The sequence below is a fragment of the Hemiscyllium ocellatum genome, chromosome 26, assembly GCF_020745735.1.
Source record: "Hemiscyllium ocellatum isolate sHemOce1 chromosome 26, sHemOce1.pat.X.cur, whole genome shotgun sequence".
NCBI lineage: Eukaryota > Metazoa > Chordata > Chondrichthyes > Orectolobiformes > Hemiscylliidae > Hemiscyllium > Hemiscyllium ocellatum.
The window spans coordinates 10,839,443-10,865,520 of NC_083426.1; the positions used below are offsets into that span (position 1 = coordinate 10,839,443).

Below are 26,078 nucleotides of genomic sequence, written 5' to 3' on the forward strand. Positions count from 1 at the left end.
CAAAGATGTTGCCAGGGTTGGAGGATTCGTGTTATAGGGAGAGGCGGGAGAGGCTGAATAGTCTGGGACTGTTTTCCCTGGAGTGTTGGAGACTGAGGGGTGACCTTATAAAGGTATATAAAATCATGAAAGGCATAGATAAAATGAATAGCCAAGGTCTTTTTCCTGGGGTGGGGGTGTCCACAACTAAAGGGCATAAGCATAGGTGAGAGGGGAAAGATATAAAAGGGATCTAAGGGGCAGTTTTTTCACATGGGGGTGATGGGTGTATGGAATGAGATGCCAGAGGAAGTGGTGGAGGCTGGTACAATTACAACATTTAAAGGGCATCTGGTTGGCTATATGAATAGGAAGGGTTTAAAGGTATATGGACCAAGTGCTGGCAAACGGGACTGGATTAATGTAGGATATCTGGTTGGCATGGATGAGTTGGAACGAAGGGTCTGTTTCTGTGCTGTACATCTCTAATACTCTAACATGACACACTTTGTTTAGCTTTTTCAACTTGCACGGGTCAGGAAACTTCACAAGAATGTCAATTGAAGGGGAAAACCAATATTTCTACTGCGTGACAGAAGAAAGCTAGTTGCCAAGTGGAATCTGATTGGTAGAAGTATTGCGCAGAAGAATGTACCCCATTACTGTTAATTGACAGTTAACTGCCAAGATTCATTCACCATTTGAACCAAACAGGTTGACTCTGATTGGTTAGGGAATTACCCTGAGAAATCAACCAGCGAATGGCTGTTGCCTATTTTGTTGAGTTGAAATCGATGCAATGTGAGTCCATGTTGTTTCTGTCTCAAAGAACAGAGCCCTGTATATTAATTTACATAGCTTCAAGTAGACACAGGTGCATCATATTGCAAGGCCTAAATTGAACTGTAGCATAATTCTTCACTCACTCAAGATTATCCAAAAAACATTGTTTAATTACAGAATCATATCTAATGCTAAAAACTGTGTTGTGAGATTGGCAAGCATTGACTGGTAAGGTAAAGTCATCCTCTTTCTTGTCATAAGCAACATACGAAACATTCTGTTTAATATGCTCAACCAGTCTTGGAGGTATTCTTGCAAATTGTCCTGATGTGTGCAAGATGAAGGGCTTTGACAAAATGTGCCTTTTTCATCAATACTATAATGTGTCTTATTGCTAAGCCCTGCAATACTATTGTACAGAACAACTCAGCGCAGTATTGGTCCACACAGCTATTATTTTTTTTAAATAAACATTTAAACCTTTTTTGTTTCTCCCATCCCTCCTCTCCTGAAGATCCAGTTTCACCCATGTGTGCAGTTCAAAGTTGTGTTTTTTTTAACCTGCATGATCACGTGGGCGGCACGGTGGCACAGTGGTTAGCACTGCTGCCTTACAGCGCCTGAGACCCGGGTTCAATTCCCGACTCAGGCGACTGACTGTGTGGAGTTTGCACGTTCTCCCCGTGTCTGCGTGGGTTTGCTCCGGTTTCCTCCCACAGTCCAAAGATGTGCGGGTCAGGTGAATTGGCCATGCTAAATTGCCCATAGTGTTAGGTAAGGGATAAATGTAGGGGTATGGGTGGGTTGCGCTTCGACGGGTCGGTGTGGACTTGTTGGGCCGAAGGGCCTGTTTCCACACTGTAAGTAATCTAATCTAATCACAGTAGGCACTTAGAGGCAGCTTCCACTTCTGCCAGTCTCTGGTGCTGGGTAAGGGCCAGCTTCGTCTTGAGTCTCACTATCCATTAGTGGTACAGGGTACACTATTGGAGACTATCTACAGAAGAGGCACTGTTCTTAGGTAACAAGAAGTCTTATTACATGATAGCAACATGTATATCTGTGTTTGGTCAGGCGGATAGTGGGCAGAACTAGGAAATTAGGGAGCTGATACAAGTTCATCTGCTCCCTCTGAAAACTGGAAGAGAACTCTTTGTGTTGACCCACAGACTGTGTGTGATGTCAGTAGAGTGGGTGGAGCTATTATAATATGAACATTAAGATCTTCAGAGCCAGAGTTTGGTACAACAAGGATTACAATGAAGCCTCCTATGCTCCAGGGAAAGAAGTCCCAGCCTATCCAGCCTCATCTTATAACTCAAACCCTCCAATCCAGGCAACATCCTTGTGAATATTTTCCGTACGCTCTCTAGTTTAACACCATCCTTCTTATAGCAGGGCGACCAGCATTTGTATGCAGTATTCTAGAAGTGGCCTCACCAATATTCTGTACAGCCACAAAATGGCATCCCAACTCTGCTAAAGCTTTCAGCAAACCCAGCTCCTTTCATTTCAAATGTACAAACAAGAGATAAGAATAGACCACTCGGCCCTTCGAGCCTGTTCAATGGTCATGGCTGATCTGATTTCAACCTCGGCTCTGTAATCCTGCATACCCTGGAAAATTTTTCTTTAAAATCAGTCACCTTGTGTCCATATCCTTCTGCCCTGTTCTGTCTGTCCATTTGTATAAACTGAACTGGGAATGTTGACACGTTTCTGCTTCAACTGCTCATTTTGAAGGTGAATTTCATTAGCGCATAAATCTCTGTGTAGAGAGGTTTCCCCTTTATTATCTCTTGTATTTATTATTGTATTTATGGGCAACCCTGTTCTTTACGTCACAACTGCTAGAAGCACTAACAGAGAACACTGGAAGAACACAGCAGGGTCTGACAGCATCTATAGGGTCACTGAATTTATTCTGTTCCTCTTTCCACAGATGCTGCCAGGAATGTTGGGTTTCTCCAACACTTTCTGTTTTTGTTTCAGATTTCCAGCATCTGCAGTTCTTTGTGTTTAACCTATTGAAGGCAGTCTGCCTTTGTCTGATGAGTGACTTTTTTTATTATTCATTCACGGGATATGGTTTTTACTGGCTAGACCAGATGTTATTGACCATCCCTAACTGTCCTTGAGAAAGTAGTGGTGATTTGCTTTCTTAAACCGCTGAAGTCCTTGTGCTATAGGTGGGCACATGGTTAGAATTCTGACCCAGTGACAAGGAAGGAATAGTGATCTAGTTCCAAGTCAGAATGGTGACTGGTTTAGAAGGGACCTTGAAGGTGGTGGTGTTTCTATGTATCTGCTGCCCTTATTCTTTTAGGTTGTAGATGACACATGTTTTGATGATGCTATCTAAGGAGCCTTGGTGAGCTGTTGCAGTACATCTTGTAGATGGTACATAGGTATATAGGTGATGGAGGGAGTGAATGTTGAAGGTGTTAGATGGTGTGCCAATCAAGCTCTCCACCTTGTCCTCAATGGTGTTGGAACTGCACTCATCCAGGCAATTGTGCAACATTCCATCACACTCCTGACTTGTGCCTTCCAGATGGTGGGCAAGCTTTTGGAAATTTGGAAGTGAATTACTCATCAAAATGTCCCAGAGTTTGACTTACCTTTGTAGCTACTTTTAGACTAATACAGTTCAGTTTCTGGTCAATGACAACTTCAACGATATTGATATTGGGCAATTCAACAATGGTGATGCCATTGAACGTCAAGGGGATATAGTTGGATTATCTCTTATTGGACATTGGCCATGTTTGTGTGGCACGAAATGTTACTTGCCACTTATCAGCCCAAGCCTGAATATTATCCTTTCACAAATTTACAGACCTATAGCTTGTCAACTAGAAACCTGTGCTGAAATTGTGTTTGCATTTCGTCATATCAAGCAGTACCTTTAAGACGTAGTGGAAATCACTTCCACATGGTGCCAAAAATACTATACATTGTTAACGGCTAATTGCAAATTAAATGAATCTGCACTAAATGCTACTTCTATAAAGTTCCCATTGAAATCAATGTTGGTACTTTGGCATTCCAATTAGTTATGCCCAGGTTAATGCTTGGTGACTGTGAAATTATTGTGCAGGAGTTAGTCACCACATAACAGGTGCAAATTACTTGCTCTGCACATTAGTTCCAGTAAAGCTATAAGCTTCTTCACATCTGCACTTATGACTTCACTGCATTTGCTACTCTTTTTATAATTAATCGGTGTTGGTAGTTAACATGGTCAGGATTTCTCTTGGTGTGATCTATCCCTTGCGGAATAGAGAATAGCTGACTGCACAGATTTACTGGTTATGCAGCAGGGCAAGGGTTACTCGCTGTGTAACTTCTTCCCCATTCAGCAGGCTCTCTGCATTACATTGGTGCTTATTCAGCAGGAATAGATGCAAGAACTCTGTGCTGTTATTAAATATAAGACCCTGCACACATTTTAAATCAGTGCAGGGAAATGAATATGCCACTGCAGATCTGTACAACAGTGTTTGAATGATGCCTTTAATTAATGCAAAAGAACTAATATGAAGCATGAGTTTTATTTCTTGATTTAAAGTAAAGGATTTAATATCTGTCTTGTAGTGATTTTTGATAAAGTGTCATGGGGTATGCTGAACTGGGATTGTATTAAAATGTGTGGGCAGTCAAAAGGAAGTGCAGAAAGTGTCTAAAATGAGATCTTCTGATCAGTTACATTTATACCAAACATTGAAAAGTCTGCCACAATCCTCTGCAGGATCCATCCCTTCTCTTCACAAAGTGGGACTGTAGGAACTATTTTTTAAATTTTTGTCTGCTGCAGTTTGTATTGCTTTATAAGAAAGCTTTGAACAACATAAACTTTCATTGTTTCAAAGACATGAGTCAAACTCTCAGCCGTTTGAAACTCGTGCCAAGTTTTCAAAACCGAGCACAAAGCCACTCAAGATCAAATTGTTTACAGAAGTGAAGGGCCATCACTGCACAGCAACAGTTAGAGAGTCATAACAATACAGCCCAAAGCCAAATAGGTGCAAGGACTCGTTGTAAAGCCACTCACTGGGCATAGGATATAAAGACATTGCAACAGACTGTAATGGCCAAGCAATGAACACTTCATGGAGAAAGTGAGGACTGCAGATGCTGGAGATCAGAGCTGAAAATATGTTGCTAGAAAAGCGCAGCAGGTCAGGCAGCATCCAAGGAACAGGAGATTCTGAAGAAGGGCTTATGCCCGAAACGTCGAATCTCCTGTTCCTTGGATGCTGCCTGACCTGCTGCGCTTTTCCAGCAACATATTTTCAGCAATGAACACTTCATGGCTAGATGAAGTGTTAAACCATTGGGGGAAGGAACTAATGTCAAGTGGGAAAGTACCAATCCAATTCCACACAAATTGAAGTGTTATCCTTCCCAACTTCCACCCTAATCCATTTGTGCCTTTCCACATTCCCAGCAGATACGCTGTGAGACTGTGCAGTGTAGACCACTGGCTTTGCTGCTCAGTGATGGATCAACTCTTCAGTGTATCCAGTTGCCAGGCGGAAAATCTGATTTAACAAAAAAAATTCCTAATAAGGTCCAGTAGTTAAGTTAATCAAGACTTCCACATTCCTGGATTTCCCAACTGCCAGTATCAGGGCAGTCATTTCTACTCAGCTTTTGTTCAACAGAATTCCAGAATTTTCCAGGGTGTTAGATTTCTACCAGCTGCAGTATTTTCCATTTGGTGATATTTTGGCACCTGCAGAGCAGGATATATTTGCTATAGAAGCAAGAAACTTGGATAAATGCCCATCAATTTTACAAAGAGAGGAAAAGCATTAATCATCAACTCTGTTCCCCTCTCCACAGACACAGTCAGACCTTCTGAATATTTCCAGCCATTTTTTATTCATTAGTGCAACGCAAGCATTGCTGGCTAGCCCAGCTATTTGTTCTCATTCTTTTTGGATAATTTAAGCATGAGCCACATTGCTGTGGGTCTGGAGTCACATGTAGGCCATTTTCCCTTTCCTAAAGGGTGTTAGTGAAGTGGATGGGCTTTTATGAACTTTGGATGAGCCTTTAATTCCAGACTCCACTGGATTCAAATTTCACGATCTGCATGGTGGGATTCAAATCCTTGTCGCAAGTATATTAGCCTGTGCTTTTAAATTACTAATCTAATTCCATTATCATGACGCCATCATTTCTTAGCAACCTTTTCAGATTTTCAACATTTTCCAAACTTTGCTGTTGTAGTTTGAGATTGATAGGGTGTCATCAGCATCTGATGAGGATAATATGTTTTGATGAGATTAGCCATTAATTCCTTTAAATCCGAGGTGGATGCATCCATTATTTTGACCAAGGGAATGGTGTTGGAGACTGGGAAATGTTGACTGTTGCCTTGCTAATTGTCTTCACTCTTATCAATGCGGAGGTCATAACTGTCCTTATCTTTGACAGGCAAGTTCAGGAGTGAAGTCCTGGAACAAGCGCTGGTTTGTGCTGGCAGATCGCTGCCTCTTCTATTACCGAGGTAACCATTAAACCTGGTCAAAGAGATAGCATTTCAGGAGGAGAGGGAGAGATAGTGGTGTCAAGAGTTTTAGGGAGGGAATTCCTGAGCCTCAGCAGTTGAGAGCACTGCCCTCAGTGGTGGAGGGATTAAAATCAAGAATGCGTCATTTTAACGGTCAAGCCTTAGTTTAAGTAACAGCCTTAATTTAAGTAACGGACTGGGCAGTCAGGGACAACACCCCAGGGTAGCTGAGGGAGAGGTTACAGACACAAGGTGAGTATAGGGGAGAGGGGCTGGGAGGAGAGTGGGGGTGTACTTTGCAAACAATGGCCAGGGAAACCCAAAGCTAGTGTTGGACTTAGTGTGTCAATGGCTGCATTTCTTCACTGCATGAAGCCATTCATTCGCTATCATTCAGATCAGGCAGGAAGGGCCAATCACAGTTTATTCTTGTAACCTCTCCTTCCTTATAATGCAGAGTGGTACATGCGAAAGAGCGGTCTACCAAGAAAGATAATTCAGTAACAATGAGTTTTGTCTTTGAATCCAGATGAGAAAGAGGAGGCAGTTCTGGCGAGCATCCCATTGTTCAGCTTCCGAATAAGCCCCGTTCAACCTTCGGACAACATCAGCCGCAAGCACGCCTTCAAGGTGACGTAGTGCTCTCTCTGAAACTGCTCCCTGAGAAATCGTTTGTAGGATTTGTGCCAGGGCAGGATTGAGACAGAAAGTGATGCCCATAATGGGTGCCAGTCCGACGGCATTCCGTACCTCGGCTTACGTTTGAAGGCCGGTCATTTGGGGAGAGGCACCAAAGTGTTGTTGGTGCTTTTAACAGCAGACAGAGTGTCGATGGCTTTGGTCAGACAGGTGGGGATGTTGAGGGGTCAGCGGAGGGGAAAGTGAGGACAGCAGATGCTGGAGATCAGAGCTGAAAATGTGTTGCTGGAAAAGCGAAGCAGGTCAGGCAGCATCCAAGGAACAGGAGATTCGACGTTTCGGGCATCAGCCCTTCTTCAGGAATGAAGAAGGGCTTCCTGAAGAAGGGCTTACACCCGAAACGTTGAATCTCCTGTTCCTTGGATGCTGCCTGACCTGCTGCGCTTTTCCAGCAACACATTTTCGGGTCAGCGGAGGGAGAAATTAAAGAAACCTATGAGTACCCTAATATTTTTAAACTCTTCAGGTATGCAAAAAATGCCTCATGAACAGAAAATTGCCAATCCGAAAATTGTATTAAAATTGATCCCTATTCCATTGCCTTTCCATTCAAAAAGGGGATGGGGTTCTGGTGTTGAGACTGCTCCATGATTATTCTGGAGGCTCCAGAAACTTATTGATTAATTTCAGGATCACCTTTAGTTGCAACTCAGGTGAAAAACAATAGGAACATTGAACAGAAATCTGAGTTGTTCCCTCGTTTGTGTCAATTATTTTGTTAATTATTGGGGATGGGCTGTTTTGCAAATGGTGGAGCTTCATCTGATTGGCCAGCAAAGTGTTTGTTCCCTTTCCTATTGGCTGTAGAAAGGTAATACCTGCAGGATAGACCAATGGAGGGAGTGTAGTGAATTGGGATGTGTGTGACTAGGATGTCATGTGATAAAATCTCCAGAAGCAGCTCCAGTCGGAACACATGAAACTGCCCAAAAGATTCTGGGGTTTGGGGTGTTACAAAGCCCAGCTTCAGCACATGCTGCACAAAATGCCTTGTCTAAGTGTTACTGTTTAATATTTTGCACTTATCTGTTGTTTCCTTGTATTATTGATGATTCTGTCTTTGTTGTATCTGTTGTTCACTCTTGTGGCTTTACTACTTCTGGTGTCTCCTCTCTTTCGTGACACAAAGTGGTCCCTTGTCTGAAGATATTATCCAATTTCTGGAAATTCACAAACCTCAACATGTAGGAAAGTGGGAATATTTTTTGATCATCTTCTCAACAACCTGGTCATTGCTTCATAGTCCATCCTGGGCTTGTCATTTTCAGCAGATATTTTGTAATTTCTCAAGATTGGATGCAACAATTTTAATGACTGTTTCATTTGAGAATTCAGAGTAAATGAGTGACCACTTTGTGATGACTAACTCCATCATTTTGTTTCATGTAAGGCTCACCCCTCAAGTTCTAACTCCTGGTTAACATAGCCCTGCTTGTTCTATTGCTTTGCATGTAATGATTCAGAGTTAGCCCAAGAACTTTGTGGAGTTAGATGCAATTACAATGGAAATCCTCTTACACAATGAGATCCCTTGCAACTGGCTGTTTTAGACATTTTGAGTCGTATTCATTGCATTTTTAAAAAATGTAAGACATTTATCAGCAGAGCCTCAGGTGTCAGAACTGTAGCCTCATTAAACTGTTCAGCAGGAGATTTCATTAGGGCTTCAGTCACATTTAGCACTGCCCTTGGAATCTCTTTGAAAATGGAGATCGATGGTTCGATAAATACTGAGAACAGTACAGGAATGAGATCACAATCTTAACCTTTCAACAGCAGACAAAAAGAGATCAAGGAAACTTGCCATGTCTTAGGGAATGTAAAATTGAAATAAAGCGAACATAAACATATTTCAAAATGCAGTATTAATAAAATCTGGAATAGCTAACAACAACTCCCACAGTACGTCATATGATATGAACTTTGATTAGATTATAGTGTGTATCTCATTCCAAGGTATCAATTAATTACAAATTAGAATCTTTGATGAGATGGGAACCTATCAGTCACTATAGGATATCTAGAATATTGTATCATTAAACCTGACATTGGAACATAGGAGCAGGAGTATGCTATTCAGTCCAAGTCTGCTTTACTACTCAGTGACTGTTGTGTACCCAAATTGTCCCAATAGCTCTTTATGCCATTGATAATCAAAAATCTTATCAATCTCTCTTTGAAAGAGATCATTGAATCCCTACGATGCAGCAAGAGGCCATTCAACCCATAGAATCTTCACTGACCCTTCAAAGAGCATCCCACTCAGATCCACGCCCACACTCTATCCCCATAACCCCACACTTACCATGGCTAACCCACCAAACCTGCATTATGAACAATTTTTAAGCTTGGCCAATCCACCCAACCTGCCCATCTTTGGAGCGTGGAAGGAAACTGGAGCACTTGGAGGAAACTCAAACAGACACGAGGAGAATGTGCAAACTCCACACAGACAATTCTCCAAGACTGGAATGGAGCCTGGGTTCTTGGTGCTGTGAGGCAGCAGTACTAACCACTGTGTAACCACTATAGTTAAAGGGGGCTTCCATGCCCTTTTCTCAATACCTCAGTTAGATTTCAGCCCATAAATCATTTTCGTCCATCTGTTACTCAATGTGTAAACTCTCCAAACTTTTTTTATTAGATTCCAAATTTTACTTGTGGAAATGAGTCTTTATTTGGAAGTTATTTGATTTTGGAAACACGAACATTGTGCCAGTCTTGATGCAGAGGGCTTGGCTCAATTTGCTATAGCCTTACAGAGGAGATTGAGTGGTGTCAGTGTTAGCTTGTGCTGGTGTCACACATAGTCACAACCACAACTGCTCCCGAGACTTTGTCTGATAACTTGAGGTGGCTAAAATGTGGTCAGCCATTTGCATGAAAAGGCAATTTTTACAAAATCTACTGTGAAACTTCCACTTCCCTCCGGCATAAGGTTTGCAAACAAAAGGGGTTTTTTTTGCCTCTTCATGTCCAGGAACCTGTAAATTTGCACAATATGCAAGGGTCTAAAGCTTTCCTTCAAAAATACTTTTACACACCTCCTTAAGATGTCTTGCAGAGGCAGTTAAGATACAAATCAGCCATTATTTAATTGAATAGTGGAGCACATTTGAAAGACTGAATGGCCTACTCTATTTCCTATGTTTGTCTGTACACATGCTCCCATAGTAAAGAGATGCACTGCTTCTTAGGTTTGGGACATGATAACATGATTGATGTGACTTCCCTGATTTTACTTCAAATTAAGTCAATAGATAACACCAGTGAGATTCTCTGGTTTGTGTAAACTCAACGTACCTTAATGAATTCGACATGCACTCTTTTACCTGCAGTAAACACACAGAGATGTACAACAAGAGAGGCATATCAACACATACACACACATGCAGCTTCTTGTGTTCCAAGAAGCTTGACACCATCCAGAAATAAGCAGCCCACTTGATTGGCACCACAATCACAAACATCCACTCCCTCCACCACCAACACTCAGTCATGGCGGAGTGTGCCATCTACAAGATGCACTGCAGCAATTCACTTAAAATCCTCAGACAGCACCTTCCAAACCCACCTCCATTTCCATCTGGGAGGACATCACCTGAAAGTTCCCCTCCAAGCAACTCAACATCGTGACTTGGGAAAAAAAATCACTATTTCTTCACTGTTGCTGGATCAAGCTCCTGAAGTTCCCTCCCTAAGGGCATTGTGGGTGAACCTACAGCATCTGAACAGCAATGGTTCAAGAAAGCAGTTCACCAGAACCTTCTCAAGTGGCAACAAGGGATGGGCAATAAATACTGGCCAGCCAGCGATGCCCACATCACATGAGCGAATAAAATATAAAAGGAAGTGCACATATGCTTATGTTTGAACGCTGTTTCTCTTGTGGGTATGTGTCTGTCTATAAATGTGTCTCTGGATTCTGCTCCCTAAGTGTCTTGCATGTTTGGTGGAAAGGTTCTGTCTGCACGCTGTGTGGCCAAATTGTTTAGAAAGTGTATGCTTGCAGCTTCATTGCACAGAGTGTAGGGAGAACACGCCAAGTGGGTTCCTTCTGTGCTGCATCATTCTACAATAGAGTTTATTTTCAGACAGATCAGGCACACTGACAAGTTTGGATGATGAAAGCAAAAAAGAAACAAAGTTTTAATGAAAAGTTTTTAAATTCCCCAAGTCTGAATTGCAAATGAGAAAATGCAGCAAATCCATCAGAATCTAGAACAGAATGCGCTCAAATGAATGTTTTAGGTCAACAACCTTCAACTGATTGAATCTGACAAAGGATTTTGATTAAAAAGTGAGGTCTGCAGATGCTGGAGATCAGAGCTGAAAATGTGTTGCTGGTTAAAGCACAGCAGGTTAGGCAGCATCCAAGGAACAGGAAATTCGACGTTTCAGGCCAGAGCCCTTCATCAGGAACCAACTCTTCCCCTCAAGTGCTTATGGTCCTACGACAGGTTTACAGGAATAAAATCAAATTTCAAAAGTGACTTACAGAAGTGCTGAAGCTAACATATTGACCTGAGAGTGATAATTAAACTCATAAAAGGCATTGCTACAACCTAACCCAAGAAATAATTCCAGTCAAGTAAGATTCAACGACAGGAAACACAAAATGCTTGTTACATAGCAAGTCTGAAGTGTCAGTTATAGAAGAACTATCATGGATGAAGAATGCCTTCTGAAGATATGTGACTGCCATCTTGGGGTTCAGGCTAAGAGCAGATGCTCCAGATCAGGCTGTTATAGAGATTGCTGAAGCTTGATACCTATAAAGTGTGGCTGATCCCCAGTGCACATGGCAACAACATGCTCCTAATCTAACCTCTTGTCTCACTGGTTGGACAAACAATTACATGAACAGATGAACAGAGAACAGGAAAAAGAAGCTCCATTATCCTTGAAAAGGGTGGGAGAGTGGATGGGTATTGGTTATAAGTCCTGACTGTGCACTGTTGCCTTGAGGAGGTCAATAATTCACTTTTGAAGTTTATTTCTGACAAATCCAGTCTGTGAATGTTCACATAGCTTCACATTACCCTCTCCCCCACCTTAAAATCAATAATATTCTTTATTCCAGCTGCCAAATTGTAGCGTAGTACATTAGATATAGTCACTCTGCTGGGGGTACTGTTTGTAGTTCTGTACTTAAACCAGGCAGGAGTAGCAAGGTGGTCATGTGCAGGTTTGATCACTGTGTATTTGCAGATAATTTAAATGTTCCCATTGCTTCAGAGACTGAGACTAAGCAGTTTAGTGTCTCTGGGTAGCATTTACCTAAAATTGACCAACAAAATCATGAACTCAGACTGAGATTGGAGCTAAGGTGAAGTTTCAAAACAAACAGAGTACAGTCGGTTCTGCTATAACGTGAGTTTCTTCAACATAAATTGGTTGTAATGTGATTGAAGAATTTAGACTACTATTTGCAGAACACAAACTTTCCTTATCTGTATTAGCTATTATCTGAGTGTGGCCCCATTAGTTTAAATGATGCGGCTATTACGCGATTTTCTTAAAACGTGAGATCGCACAAGAACGGAACTATCACATTTTATCAGAACTGACTGTATAAGTTGACCTCCTGTAGCAAATATTTGCAGAGCTGACATTGCCGGGTGAGAAGAGGCATCTTGAGATCTTATTATGGTCTGCATGTAACCAAAATATCTGACGTTAGCACGACTGCTCAAACACTCGGAAATGTCTCGAGGTCCAGTTTTCATTGTAAAGGGTGAGTCTGTTCTATCAATGGGTGGTGACCAACAAGAGTCAGAGATGGTTCTACCTCCAAGCACGTTGCAGCAGTTCACTCCATTTTAGTTTTGCACCTTGATCAGATGGGCCAATGAGCTGAAGAGTGGCAGGTGGAGTTTAATTTAGATAAATGTGAGGTGCTGTATTTTGGAAAGGCAAATCAGGGCAGGACTTATACACTTAATGGTTTGGTATGCTTTCCTTTGTTGGTCAGTGCATTGACAATAGGAGTTCAGATGTCAGGTTGCAGCTGTACAGGACATTGGTTAGGCCACTTTTGGAATACTGTGTTCAACTTCAGTCCCCCTGTTTGAGGAAAGATGGTGTTAAACTTGTGAGAGTGCAGAAATGATTTACAAGAATGTTGCCAGGGTTGGTGGGTTTGAGCTACAGGGAGAGGCTGAATAGGCTGGGGCTGTTTTCCCTGGAGTGTCAAAGGCTGAGACTGGTGCCTAATAGATGTTATAAAACCATGAAAGACCTGGATAGAATGAATAGCCAAGGTCTTTTTCCCAGAGTAGGGGAAACCAAACGAGAGGGCATAGGTTTAAGGTGTGAATGGAAAGATTTAAAAGGGGCCTGAGAGGCAACTTTTTCACACAGAGGGTGGTGTGCGTAAGGAATAAGTTGCCATCGGAGGTAGTGGAGGCAATTACAACATTTAAAAGGCAAGTGGATGGGAATATGAATAGGAAGGGTTCAGAGGGATTTAGGCCAAATGCTGGCAAATGGGACTAAAGTTCGGATATCTGGTCAGCATGGACAAGTTGGACAGAAGGGTCTGTTTCTGTGCTGTACATCTCTATGTCTGTATAACTATTGGGTGTGAGTAGAAGGGGAAAGAGCTTTCTACAAAACCCTTCAGGTTCAGCCTTGTTTGTTATGTGCTATCAAATGCTCAAATGAGGGAAGTGTACTGCCACTGAAAGATTCCAATAGATTTTCAGAGTGTAGTCCATCCTTCAAGGGGTCAGCAGGATGATAGTGCCTTAGTTTCCACTTAAAATGAATAATTCCTGGCACAGACAGTGCTAAGCTAGCAGGCTGCCAGTGACTGAGAACAGTGGCTGGCTAATCAATTCAGATTACACCACGTGAACAGAAAATATCAACATGACCAAAGCAGGTTAATACCGCTGTTTTCCCAACAGTTTACTTTCAGTTTCTTTAACGTCAGCTGCCTCAGCCTTAAAACATAGGCTATTGGTGACTTCTGGTGCAGCACCTATAACCTACAGATCTCAGCTCATCCCCAACCCTCCCAGCTCATCCTGGAGTTTCCAAAGGTCAGAGATTGAACTCAATCCCATTCTGCACTATGCAACACTCAGGAGAAAAACCATTGGAGAATCAAAATAATTGTGCAGTTTTCTCATTTTTTTTAGTTTTATACCTATTGAAGGGGCCAACTGGTGGAAGTGGGATGACGTGAGATGGAAGTTTCAGGCATAACCCAATCAGTATTGACAAACCCAATTGTCAGTCCCCAGAACTGTAATAAAGGCCTGGGATTTGCCTTTTCAGGTTCTTGTCCCACTGGGAATAGCATGAGGTTTTGATGATTCACCCTTAGGTCATGAGGTCACAGAGATGGCAAGCACTTAGTGCCTGGAGAAGGTGGTGAGCACCGCTGAGTGACATTTCAGAGGGCAGTTAAAAGTCAACTGCTCTGCTGTTGATCTGGAGTCACATGTTGGCACAAAGCAGGTAAGGTCTTATATTAAATCATCCATACATAGTTGGTGCCAACCCTGGCTTGGTCAGCATTTATTACCCATCAACCACATTGCAGTGGGTCATGCCGACAACACTGGGTAAGGATGGCAGTCTCCTTCCCAGATGGGTTTTTTTTGACAATTGACAATGCATTTACAGTCTTCACTCCAGATTTTTATTGGATTCAGATCTGCTGTGGTGGGATTTGAACCCAGGTTTCCAGAACATTACCTGGCTCTCTGGGTTAACAGTCCAGCAACAATACCAGAAAGCCTTTGCCTCCCATACGCTTTAATACAATAGCAGTGCATTTCCCCCACTTGAGCATAAGAAACGAGGCTGAACCTGAAGGGTTTTTCAGAAAGTGACAGATTTCCTTCTCTGAAGGACATTAGTACACCAGATGGGCTGTTAATCGCAATCGGGTAAAAATCCTGATGAAGGGCTTACACCCGAAACGTCGAATTTCCTATTCCTTGGATGCTGCCTGACCTGCTGTGCTTTAACCAGCAACGCATTTTCAACTGTTAATCGCAATCTACTTGTTTCATTGTCATTTTTTCAATTTAATTTCCACCAGCTACCCTGGTGGGATTTGAACTTTTATCTCTGAAGCATCAGTTTGGAATTCTTGATTAGGCATCCAAACATGACCACAATGTCTTCAAAGCCTTTGTTTTTTGTTGTAAGAAGCAATAAAAAAGTTCTGCCCCAAAATAGTGGTTGTAACTTCTGCACTTTCAGTCTTAATACCCAGGAATATTCCAAAAGGTTATTCTCATTATGGTGAGTGTGCTGCTTCTCTCTGTTAACCTCTGCTAGTTGTTCTGACGTTTTATCTTTTCCACTCATGGCCGAGGACTCCCCTGTACAAGAAGTGGCTGCATTGTGCGTGTCTTGAATTTCTGCAGGATCTCAGCTAGGTATAATTTCCAGTTCTTCTAATTAACCGAGGTGGTGTTGAACCAGTATCCGTGTTAAATCAAATGACCTACAGCTCCTATCTGCAGGAACCATGGAGTGTAAAACAGTTTGTATCCCATCTGCAGCACAAGACACAAGATTCAAAAATCATCACCTCGCAAAATCTCAACCTCAAGAGAGTGAGATTCTATCAAATGCAGGCTGCCATGATCTTTAAAACTCTCTGTTTCTCCTGTCCCTTTCCAACATTGGAAGGAAAAACAAAAAGAGACATTGCTGGAGAAACTCAACAGGTCTGGCAGCATCTTTGGAGAGAAATCAGTGTTAATGTTTCGGGTCCAGTGACCCTCCTTGAGAATGTGGAGTCCATGTGGCACCTCAATGTGCTGCATACCTGTTTGGATGTTGGCTATTCTTCTCTTGCTTGGTCTTTGGATGAGGGCAGGGCTGGGCTTGTTGCTCCCCATGTTCAAAGAGACCATGTCTGGCCAGGTTCCTATTGCCCACATCAGCCACACTTTGTGAACTTGCACTAGAGGTACCCCATACTTGTTCTCACCTCCTGCTGTGCTCCAGAGGATGCAGACTGTTATACACTCCAGGACACTGGCCACACGGCCCAGCATTTGTAGCAAAAGGCACCTTCGACCCTTTAAGTCATGAATGTTCAAGATGGTGCCTTGGCATCTCAGAGAGTTTCCAGACTGTATGGGTTCTGACACCTTATTCAAACTTTGCTGATAACTTACCCATTGACCAATAAGTCAACATTTGGTGTTGCTTACCAACCACACCCAGACTTACAAAGGCTCCCAATGTCTAAAGCTGTCCAGTGGATAGAGATGCAACTTCAGAGACACTTCATTAACATGTGACTCCAGTCAAAGCTGGACATGTGGAGAGAAACGTGAGCTTCAACACTATTTAACCTGTTGCTTCCATTTCTTCCCTAAGTTGCTGCATTTTAATAAAAACACATTGTTTGCAAGCTTAAAAATTCCATAATTCTCAGTTGATTTTGATTTTATAAAATGACTTTCTCCTTGTTCGGATGCCTCAGTGGGGTAAGTGCTCAAGTTGGGACCCAGTGTTGAGATACTCCATCTCCATAGAAAACAGGGCTTGTGCAAAGCACTTTGGGCCCTGCCCCTGATCATTATCCAATGGCTCTTGCACAAGCCGTCATGGCTTTAACTACGGATACGGGTAGTGTTGGGTTTGACCATGTGCGCCCCCTCGCCATGGTTGAAAATCTGGTCACTGTCTGCACTCCCACATGGACATTCCAGGCACTGGTGAACTCCCTTTGCTGGAGATATTGGATACCATCCTGGGGTGCTACCATCAGGTGGTGAAAGGTTGAAAAGTAGCAAATTCCTATTTAACAATAAACATCATAAGTAACATTGTGGGAGGGTGTTGCAATCTCTTCCCAATAGGAGAGAGATGGGAGACTGGCTGATTGAAATACAGATGCACATTCCCCACTGAGCGCTGACACAATGGACTGGTGAATGGATACGAAAAGGGTGTGCAATTTGGGTTTAAATGTAACATAAATATGGCAGTTACTGAAGGAGAAACACAACTGGAGAATCATTTGTGAGGGCTGTCATGATTACCCTGTCTGGAACATCGTTTGTGATGGGCCACGCCTCCTCTCTAACACTTGCCATCTGTCTGATCTGAAAACAGCAGCTAAAGATGGAACCTGTTTGAGATGTTGAGGGGGCAAATGGGCAGCCTAATGCTGACACTGAGCCTGCTCTGGTGAGGCCCATGCATTCTGAAGTGGGCTTGACTTCACACAGGTCAGCAGCAGAGATGCTGGGGTTGGTGCAAGTGATGGCTGGTGGCTGGTAATCTCCTGTCACATGTGGTCACTTCTAGAAACCTCATTGGCAATGCCAGCTGCAAACTCATTGTCGACCGGTGAAGGGACTGCCCCACATTGATGTGGTAAAAACAATGACTGCAGATGCTGGCAATCAGATTCTGGATTAGTGGTGCTGGAAGAACACAGCAGTTCAGGCAGCATCCAACGAGCAGCGAAATCGACGTTTCGGGCAAAAGCCCTTCATCGGGAATAAAGGCAGTGAGCCTGAAAGCGTGGAGAGATAAGCTAGAGGAGGGTGGGGGTGGGGAGAGAGTAGCATAGCGTACAATGGGTGAGTGGGGGAGGAGCTGTTTCAAACTTCCAGCTCAGCACTGTCCCCATGACTTGTCCGGATTTGTCCGACCTGCCTAGCTCCTTTTCCACCTATCCACTCCACCCTCTCCTCCCTGACCTATCACCTTCATCTCCTCCCCCAACTCACCCATTGTACTCTATGTTACTTTCTACCCTCCTCTAGCTTATCTCTCCACGCTTTCAGGCTCACTGCCTTTATTCCTGATGAAGGGCTTTTGCCCGAAACGTCGATTTCGCTGCTCGTTGGATGCTGCCTGAACTGTGCTCTTCCAGTACCACTGCTCCACATTGATGCCAACCTCCAGTTAGGAGGAAGTCTGACCCAAGCATGCGGGACAAGTCAAGTTGTTGCCTTCCAGTTGTGGTTGTCTACCAGTTTAATCTTTTGCAAAACAGTGACCAAGTCTGTCTCACTAGTGACAATTACATCCCCTATCTCTCCCACAGCTGATTGTAAGCAGACAGCCAGAGGTTTTTCACAATAATGACCGCTCCATTAATTATCAGGCTGAACATGCAGGTATCCGGACTTACTACTTGAGTGCAGAGAATAAGACGGAGATGGAGGACTGGATCAATGCGATGAACGAAGCAGCGAGCATACAGGCCGTGCCATTGAACAGGTGCAGTGTATAGAAGACTCACAAACATTGTGCTATTCTGAATACCCCTTTTGTTCATGCCAAAAATGAACAACATTGTTAGCTTCATAGGATTTATTCTTTTGTGGATGTGGACATCAATGGGAAGGCCAGTATTTGCTGACCATTCTAATTACCCTTAAGTTGAATGGCTTGTTCAACCATTTCAGAGGATGATCAAGAATTAACCTCATTGCTGTCGGTCAGGAGTCATACATAGGTCAGACTAGCAAATTTCCTTCCCTGATGGAAGGTTTTTAGGTATTTTATAATCCAAAGATTTTTTGACACACCTCTGAAGCAGTTGGTTCTTGAACATGGGCCTTTTGAACCAGAGCTAGGGACAATACCACAATGCCACAAGAACTCCCTAAAATTAGGCATTACATTCTAAGTTTTGGAAGTGTCGAGTTGGTTGAGTGCAGGCAAGTCTGTTTCCTGATGTGAACTGCACAATGTACCCATTCAACTGAATGTCTTGGTGTGTTTTTATTTAAATCAATGTGTTCAGATGTGTCATAACATTCTTCCAGAGCAGGTGTGACTTGAACCCAGGCCTCCTAACTCAGAGTTGTGAACACTACCACTGCACCATAAGAGCCCTAAAACAGCAGCAGCAGGACTGGAACCTGCAATCTTCTGATAACATTACAAGCCACACCAAAGTCAGACGTACATCAGTTGACATTGGAACAGTCACCTGGCTAAACTTGGCTTTTAATTGCAGGTTTATTAATTCAGTTCAAATTCCAGGTTTTCCAGGGCTTTAGCCTGGGGCTCTGGATTATTAGTCCAGTGATGTTACCACTGTGCTACCATCTCCCCAATTTTACGTACACAAGTTATGTCCAGAATATATTGAGACATACCCCATTCTTTCATTCTTGAGAGCATGGTGCTGGAAAAGCGCAGCAGGTCAGGCAGCATCCGAGGAGCAGGAGAATCAGCGTTTCGGACAAGAGCCAGAGCTTTATTCCTGATGAAGGGCTTTTGCCCAAAACGTTGACTCTCCTGCTCCTAGGATGCTGCCTGACTGATTGTGCTTTTCCAGCACCACACTCTCGACCCTGATCTCCAGCGTCTGCAGTCCTCACTTTCTCCATTCCTTCATTCTGTCTGCTCTTCTAATGGCCTTGACTTTGCCTGAAGTAGTTTTTAAACTTCATCCTTGGCGTGTGGGCATAGCTGGCATTTATTAACCCCCATCTCCTGTACAACTGCTCCACCGTTCAATGCTCCACTGTTCAATGAGATCGTGCTGATCTGATAATCCTCAACTCTACCTCCCACCTTTTCCCCATATTCTTTGGCCCCCTTCCTGATTAAAAGTCTGTCTCTCTCAGCCTTGAATATATGTAATCACCCAGCCTCGACCATTCTGCGGTAAAGAATTCCACAGCTTCACTAGCCTCTGAGAGACGAAATTCCTCCTCATCTCTATCTCAAATATGTGACTCCTTACTCTGAGATTGTGCCCTCTGGTCCTAGACTGTCCCACAAGGAGAATCAACCTTTCTGCATCTACCTTGTCAAGTTCCTCCAGAATCTTGTGTATATCAAGAAGCTTGCCCCTTATTCTTCTAAATTCCAATGTGTACAGTCCAAATCTACTCAACATCTCCTGATAAGTTCGTCCCTCCATTCCTGATATCAGTTGAGTGTACCTTTTCTGGACTGCCTCCAATGTCAGTATATTTTGCCTTAGATAAAGAACCCAAAGCCATTCACAGTATTCCAACTGTGATCTGAGTGTTGCTTTGTATGTTTACAGCAAAACCTCCCTACTTTTATATTCCATCCCTTTTAAAATAAAGTTCAGTTTGCCTGCCCTATCACCCACTGAACTTGGTCAGTCAAATCAGTGTGGAACTGAAGTCACAGATAGTTGTGGACCAGGTAAGGATGCCAGGTTTCTTGCCCTGAAAAACTTGAGTGAACCATTTCCATCTTGGGTCAGTCTGACAGCTTTCTGGTTACCCTTGATGCCAGCTCTTGATTTTCTTTTTTTAATTGCAAATTAGAACTGAATTCTTAAAACTCCTGTCATGGGATTTGAACTGGTATGCTGTTGGGTGTTCCACTGCCCAGGTTTCAATGTTGCAGCAATATAATCACTACAACATCATACCCACTCTCAAAAAAATTGTACAACTATGACTATAGACAGTTTGACTATCTTTGGGAAAATCAGGTTGGAAATTTGCAGAACGTTTCCCCAAATTAAAGGGGGACATGATGTTCAGTAGAGAATTTCCACACGATCTACACGATCAAAAAGGGTCTCCTGCTCATATTGATTTATTATTATTGTCACGTATACCCAGATACAGTGAAAAGTATTGTATTGTGTGCTAACCAGACAGATGATACTTTACATGAGTGCATCAGGATTTGAGTATGTCTCATTTCCCTGTGATCCTAATGCATGGGGGTGGAAGGCTGTAGTTACAAAACACATTCACCACAATTGAACGAGACACTAATTTGAGTTTTTCTGTTGTTTTGGCAGCACTGGGATGAAGTATGAAATAAAATCTACTTTGGAACTGAACCACACAAGTAATCATAAACAACTGATTAAACCCGACTCAGATCGGGTTCAAAGTGAAATGGACGGGTTCGAAAGATGCGATAGGAAGAGTGAGCAGAAGGACTCGAGCAACGAGCCAACAGCCAAGGTCAATGGTGTGATGGTACAGGAAGTGCCTTTTGACACCAATAGCCCTGGTCCAGAGCTGAGAACTCAGCCAGGGCACGAGAGGCCTGTGCAACCCAATGGGCACAACTGGCAACACGCTTCCCCTGGTAGACCCAGCGAGGAGTACTTACAACAGGACGGGATGAATACAGTGCATCGAAGGGGCTTTGTCCCACGTACTAACACTGAGAAAATGGCACAACGTCAATCCTCGTTGACTCAATTGCAACAGTGGGTTAACATGCGCAGATCCGCACTCCCACAGGACGAACTGAGGAGGTGAGAGGGCATGTCTAAAACCCGACGTTAAATCTCAGTCATTTGCAGAATGTGGGCATCACTGGCAAAGCCATTCATGGCCAATCAGTTTGGGGAGATGTACCAAATAATAAAGAAGTTACTTGTGGCCAAAGTTTATAGGCCCCCTGACAGTAGCCATATTGTAAAACCGAGTTTATGGGAAGAAATAGATGGGGCATGTAAGAAAGGGACCACGGTAATCATGGGTGACTTTAATCTATTCTATAGATGGAGGGAAACAGATTGGCAAAGGTCTCCTGTAAAATGCTTGAATAGTATTTTCAGGTCAGTTTCTTAAAGTACGTTCTAGAGTGTATCAAGGATTGGGCTAATCTGGAGCTAGCAATACACATTGCAACAAGGTAAATCAATTAGCTCATGCCAAAGGAGCCTTGAGGTAAGATTAGTTTAGAATGGATTCCCTACAGTGTGGAAACAGGCCCTTCAGCCCAACAAATCCATACTGATCCTCTGAAGAGTAACCCACCCAGACCCATTCCTCCATCTTATATTTACCCTTAACTAACGCACCTAACACTTTGGGCAGTTTAGCATGGCCAATTCACCTGACCTGCACATCTTTTGGATTGTGGGAGGAAACTAGAGCACCTGGAGGAAACCCATGCAGACACAGGGAGAATGTGCAAACCCCACTCAAACAGTCACCCGAGGCTGGAATCGAACCTGGGACCCTGGCGCTTTGAGGACACAATGCTAACCAGTGAACCACTGTGCTGCCCCACAATAACAAATCACTGTCGAGCTTTATGTTAATGAGTTTTGAGAAGATTTGTAGCTTAGGTTGAGGTTCTGAATGTAAGTTTGCTCGCTGATCTGGAAGGTTCATTTTCAGATGTTTCGCCACCATACAAGGTAATATAATCAGTGAGCCTCCAGTGAAGCACTGGTGTTATGACACACTTTCTATTTATGTGTTGAGATTTCCTTGTGTTGGTGATGCCATTTCCTGTTCCTGTAAAGAACAGGAAATGCCATCACCTCAGGAAATGCCATCACCTCAGGAAATGCCATCACCAACCCAAGGAACCATAAACACATAAATAGAAAGTGGGTCATAATACCAGCACTTCACTGGAGACTCACTGATGATGTTACCTAGTATGGTAATGAAACGTCTGAAAATGAATCTTCCAAATTTACATTCAGAGTTTTAAGTTTAGTTTGAAAGGGGTAAGTGTGGGCCATGACTCGTGTTGTAAACCAAAATAAAGGTAAATCTGAGGGTGTGAAGGCAAAGGTGAACTGGGAAACTAGGTTAGAAGTAAGGAGAGTAGAGTTACCAGTGGCACATTTTTGAGATTTCTTAATAATTCTCATCAAAGATTGAACTCAGTGAGAAGGAAAGACTGTTTGTTTGAGAAGGATTCATGGCTAAGTAAGGAAGGAAAGGCTAATATTAAATTGAAAGGAACACTACACATCTGCAAAGATTTGTGGTAGGATAGAGGATTGGATTAACTAAGAATCAGCAAAGAATGACTAATAAGATAATTAAGATGCGGATAGCAGAGTATAAAAGAAAGCTCGTTCGTAATATACCAACAGACAGTAAGAGTTCCTACAGTATTTTAATAGGAAAGGAGTAACAAAGGCCTCTGCAGAGACGGTTTGGGAAATTTATAATTGGAAACAGAGGACGAATGGAAATTTTAAATGGATAATTTGTGCCTGTTGGTCTAGTCTGTCTTCCATTGAAATTGAAAATCTAGAGGTAACAGGGAGAGATGAACTTAAACCAGTCACCATCACCAGGAAAACACTGCTAGGAAAACCAAGGTAACATCTCCATAGTTTCAGCTATCCATTATTAGAGACAGGTGACTGAAGGTGGCTTAACCACACCTTGGGCGAGTGACAAGCTTTCATGGTGACCTCAGAAAATGTGGAAAAAAACCTATGGTGTTACAATGTGTCACAAATCAACTGTCCAGCCAACTGAGCTAAGCTAGTCCTTTAAATAGTTAGATTTTATGAAGTGAATTGAAGGCAGACAGGAAAGTAAAATGTGAGTGGGGTTTAGGCAGGGAATTGGAACTTAAGTGTTGATAGCACATTGAATGCCTTGCCAGACCAACAGTGATGGGACTAGAATCTGGTGTTGTCTTAAAATGGAAGCTGACTAATGCTACATAGAATTACACAAAGTTTTACAGAGATAGCTATTAGGCCCTGTGAGCCATGCTACTGTTCATGTGACTTACTTCCCACTCTCCCATCTAACTCAATCAATGCTACATTTCATTCCTTTATTTATCAAAACATCTCCTTCAATGGTCTCAGGACCTGAAACGTTAACTCTGTGAAATAACTCCACAGAGGCCAGTATCTAACACCCCCTTTATTTACATGTGGAGGGTCCTTGATACTGATCCAACTTTCTCAGAGCCAATTCTGAGTGAACAGCAAATCTGACACCCATGTTTTAATATGTCAGCCAGGGCACCCTGAGTGGGTCAGATTAACAGCCCAAATCAGGGAACTCATATTCTATGAGGTACACCTAGCTGACCTCATTCCAGTTGCTACACCTTGCTTTCTCTCTACGGATGCTGCCAGACCTGCAGAGTTTCCCAGCAATTTCTGTTTTTGTTTTTCTTTAAATGAATCTATATTAGTCTCTTCAACCAGCATGGTGGTAAGGTACAGTTCTATCAATTCCCTACATAAAGAAATTTCTCCTGAATTCTTGATTCCAATCATTAGTGACTTTCTTATACTCGTGTCCCTTAGTTTTTGGATTAATCCTCTTAAATATTTAAAGTATTTAAACCTGATAAAAATTTTTATCAATTTGATAGTACACAGTGATTTGTGTACTATCACTGCTGAAAAATAGCAACATATTGTCAAAGCCTTTCATCTTGCACTCATCAGGACAGAATTGCAAGAATACCAAAGACTGATTAGATTAGATTACTTACAGTGTGGAAACAGGCCCTTCGGCCCAACAAGTCCACACCGACCCGCCGAAGCGCAACCCATACCCCTACATTTACCCCTTACCTAACACTACGGGCAATTTAGCATGGCCAATTCACCTGACCCACACATCTTTGGAATGTGGGAGGAAACCGGAGCACCCAGAGGAAACCCACGCAGACACGGGGAGAACGTGTAAACTCCACACAGTCAGTCGCCTGAGTCGGGAATTGAACCCAGGTCGCTGGCGCTGTGAGGCAGCAGTGCTAACCACTGTGCCACCGTGCCGCCCATAAAACTCTCAAAGAGAACAACAATTCATACTGCATGAGGAAAGAGTCCTGTCTGGTTGTCATGGAGAATGTATTGGGGAACAGTTTAACTGCCAAGCTGATGTTTAACTTGAAACCAGGCAACTCAACTGTGATTGGTCAGGTCATTGCCATGGGGAATGCATCCGGGAAGGGCTGTCCTGTAAGCTTCTGTTTGTTTGAAAACGGCACTTTGCATGGATTCTCAACCTTTTCTTTTATAGAGAATAAGATCCCAGCCTATTCATTCTTTCCTGATGGTCAGAACCTTTCAGTTATGTCGTCATTCCTATAGATTTAGTTTCCAGTGTCTTTATATCTTCTTCATAATATCGAGTTAGGGTTATAATATAGAGACTAGAACAAAGCATGGTATTCCAGAGTGGACTAACCAACGTTCTGCATATGTTTAACAAAACCTCTCTACTTTGGGATTCAGCTCCTCCTGAAATGGACTTATATTTGACATTTATTGCCTTCCCGTGTTGGGAACTTAAAGATCTCTGTGTCCAGCAACATGCTCGGAGACTGATTTAAATTGGTCTTCCAAACTGTTTTATGCTCTAGAATTTCCAATAATCGTTTTAATGACCATGTCTGATCATGATCCCTGGGTGGTGATAAATATCTATACTTCGAAGAGAGGCCAAATTCTTGAAATAGTTGGTTGATGGTTCACCGGCCGTATCTGAAGCAATCAGAGGAGATAAGTCCATTGCACAAAACCATCTCGCTCAACAGTTAGCTGAGGAAAGTTGAGGAGATTGGATGAAGGCAGTTGGACGTTACAGACACTATCATAGGGTCAGAAGGAGCTTAGTGGGATAGAGAAGAGACAGTCACCTCATACTACTGTTTCTGATTACTATCCAAAGCTAAGCGCGTGTCTGTGTGGGTACAAAATTGAAGGCATAATTAGAATCCCTTCATTGTGTAAAGAGGCCATTCAGGGTCTGCACTGACCCTGCAAAGAGCATTCCACCCAGCCCCAGCCCCATACCCAATTAGACAGGCAGGAGGCTGGAAGAGCACAGCAAGCCAGGCAGCATCAGGACGTGGAGAGGTCGACATTTTGATCTGAACAAGGGTTTTACCGGAAACATTGACTTCTCCACCTCCTGATGCTGCCTGGCTTGCTGTGTTCTTCCAGCCGCCTGCTTGTCTACCTTGGATTTCAGCATCTGCGGTGTTTTTGTCCCTACCCTATTACTCCACATTTCCCACTGCTAATTCATCTATCCTCCACTTCTCTGGACACTACAAGGTAATTTTAGCATGGCCAATCCATCTAGCCTGCAAACTTTACACTGGGAAGAAACCAGAGCACCTGGAGGAAGCCCACAGAGAGATGGGGAGAATATGCAAACTCCACACAGACAGTCTCCCAAGACTGAAATCAAATCTGGGTCCCCGACGCCATGAGGCAGCAATGCTAACCACTGAGCCAGTATGCTACCTTCCCCGTGCTGAAAATTTGATCATTTCCTGGTAGAATGGCAGAAACAGTGAGTGGGGGTGGGGGGAAGTGAAATGAAAAACCATGCCTCTCTTTGCCATTGTAACTACAAGGAGTATCTACGGTGGTCAGAGTTCTGAAGAAGGGTCATTGGACCTA

The 26,078-nt window shown here is 43.0% G+C and overlaps 1 protein-coding gene across 9 annotated transcripts in view; it reads left to right on the forward strand.

Moving 5' to 3' along the window:
* Window positions 1-26,078, forward strand: part of plekha6 (pleckstrin homology domain containing, family A member 6) — a 345,819-nt gene that overhangs the window by 264,082 nt on the left and 55,659 nt on the right. For 8 of the 9 annotated variants that reach the window (XM_060845333.1, XM_060845334.1, XM_060845336.1 and 5 more), the window contains 4 exons: window positions 6,208-6,280; window positions 6,813-6,913; window positions 18,021-18,196; window positions 20,724-21,191. In XM_060845333.1, the coding sequence (XP_060701316.1) occupies window positions 6,208-6,280; window positions 6,813-6,913; window positions 18,021-18,196; window positions 20,724-21,191 (818 nt within the window). The remainder of the gene's footprint in view (window positions 1-6,207; window positions 6,281-6,812; window positions 6,914-18,020; window positions 18,197-20,723; window positions 21,192-26,078) is intronic. The other variant, XM_060845335.1, reaches the window with a different exon arrangement.